Source organism: Aptenodytes forsteri, unplaced genomic scaffold, assembly GCF_000699145.1.
Source record: "Aptenodytes forsteri isolate BGI_AS27 unplaced genomic scaffold, ASM69914v1 Scaffold126, whole genome shotgun sequence".
NCBI lineage: Eukaryota > Metazoa > Chordata > Aves > Sphenisciformes > Spheniscidae > Aptenodytes > Aptenodytes forsteri.
In genome coordinates this window covers 2,245,984-2,248,178 of record NW_008794599.1, presented here as the reverse complement: position 1 = coordinate 2,248,178, position 2,195 = coordinate 2,245,984, and the positions used below count along the sequence as shown (strand labels likewise).

The 2,195-nt window shown below is 66.2% G+C and overlaps 1 protein-coding gene across 1 annotated transcript in view; it reads right to left on the bottom strand.

Moving 5' to 3' along the window:
- The window catches only part of LOC103893786 (roundabout homolog 3), a 10,922-nt gene that overhangs the window by 2,122 nt on the left and 6,605 nt on the right, over window positions 1-2,195 (bottom strand). Inside the window, exons 6-9 of the mRNA XM_019470382.1 lie at window positions 889-988; window positions 636-804; window positions 373-549; window positions 140-254 (exon numbers count right to left, since the gene is read on the bottom strand). Of these exons, the coding sequence (XP_019325927.1) occupies window positions 140-254; window positions 373-549; window positions 636-804; window positions 889-988 (561 nt within the window). The remainder of the gene's footprint in view (window positions 1-139; window positions 255-372; window positions 550-635; window positions 805-888; window positions 989-2,195) is intronic.

The following is a 2,195-nucleotide window of genomic DNA, read 5'->3' as shown; positions in this document are numbered from 1 at the left end:
CGCGCCGCCGGTAAAGCACCCGGTAGCCCTGAAGGAAGGGTGCTTGGCGCTCCACCTGGGGACCCAAGGGGAGGGTGGGATGGGGGGGGGGATGCTCGGCACCGGGAGCCCTATACCAGCAGCGCGGCACGGCACTCACGGTCCAGGAGAGGCGGACGGCGCCCGGCGGCAGCACCACGGGTTCCTGTAGGTGCACGGCCACTTGCGCCAGCTCCCGCTGCACCTGCTCGGGGTCCAGCCCTTGCTGCGTGGGGCTGGCGTCTGCCGAAAACATGAGAGGGTGGTGGGTTCATGGGCACCTCCATTGGCGTCATTGGGTGGCGAGGCACCCAAGGGTGGTGGGTGCGTGGACACCTCCGCCAGCATCGCCGCTGGGTCTCACCTTGGGTGCGCACGGGCTCTGAGATGCCGCTGGGGTCGCTGAGCCCGTAGGCGTTGACCGCCCGCACCAAGAAGAGGTAGACGGTGTCGGGGACGAGGCCGCTCACCGTGTGGATCTCACCCTCCACGTTGGCCGCCACTGTCCGCCATGGGCCACCCGCCGCCTGGCTGCCGGGGGACAGGGGTGACCCGTGGCGGGGTGGCACCGGGCCACTGCGTCACCCCTGCACCCAGAGAGGATGCTTGTGTGATACCTGAAAGCCTCCACGATGTAGGAGGTGACATCGGTGGCACCGCTGTCCCCGTTCCCTTTCCAGCTCAGGGTGACGCTGCTTTTGGTGACGTTGGTGACCACGGGGGTGGAGGGTGGCCCAGGGAGGACACCGGGCTTGGGGGATGGCGGAGAGAGGTCAGATCCGTCACCTGTGTGAAGACATATGGAGATCTGGGGTGGCTTCCTTCCCGGTGCCACGGTGTCCCCGGTGCGGTGACGTCCCCGTGACCCACCCTGCACCTCCAGGGAGCCGCCCCAACGTGTCTCGCCCGCCGAGCTGGTGGCCACGCACTCGTAGTGCCCGGAGTCTGTCACCTGCGAGGGGGAGAGCTCCTGCCCCATCACCCTGAGCACCCGTCACCTCGGCACCCACCATCCTGAGCACCCACCATCCTGAGCGCACGCTGCCCTGAGCACCCACTGCCCTGAGCACCCACCCCCTTTGCACCCATCACCCTGAGCACCCACCACCCGTTGCACCTACCACCCTGAGCACCCATTGCCCTTTGCACCCACCATCCTGAGCACCCACCAATCCTTGCATCCACCACCCACTGCACCCACCAACCCTGAGCACCCGCCAACCCTTGCAACCACCACCCTGAGCACCCTCCACCCCTCGCACCCACCACCGCTTACACTCACCAACCTAGGCACCCACCACCTGTTGCATCCACCACCCTTTACACCCACCACCCCTTGCATCCACAACCCTGAGCACCCACAACCCTGAGCACCCACAACCCGTTGCACCCACCACCCTGGGCACCCACCACCCGTTGCGTCCACCACCAGTTGCATCCACCACCCTGGGCACCTGTTGCCCTTTACACCCACCACCCCAAGCACCCACCACCCCTTGCACCCACACACCTGAGCACCCACCACCCTGGGCACCCATCACCCTGAGCTTCCACCACCCTCGGCACCCATCACCCTTTGCACCCAACACCCCTTGCACCCACCACCCTTTGTGCCCACCACCCCAAGTACCCACCACCCTTTGCAAACACCACCCATCGCACCCACCACCCATCGCACCCATCACCCTTCGCACCCACCCCCCTTCGCACCCACCACCCCTTGCACCCACCACCCATCGCACCCATCACCCTTCGCACCCACCACCCCTTGCACCCACCACCCTTCGCACCCACCACCCTTTGTGCCCACCACCCCAAGTACCCACCACCCTTTGCAAACACCACCCATTGCACCCACCACCCATCACCCTTCGCACCCACCACCCCTTGCACCCACCACCCCTTGCACCCACCACCCCTTGCACCCACCACCCTTTGTGCCCACCACCCCAAGTACCCACCACCCTTTGCAAACACCACCCATTGCACCCACCACCCATCACCCTTCGCACCCACCACCCCTTGCACCCACCACCCCTTGCACCCACCACCCTTTGTGCCCACCACCCCAAGTACCCACCACCCTTTGCAAACACCACCCATTGCACCCACCACCCATCACCCTTCGCACCCACCACCCCTTGCACCCACCACCCCTTGCACCCACCACCCTTCGC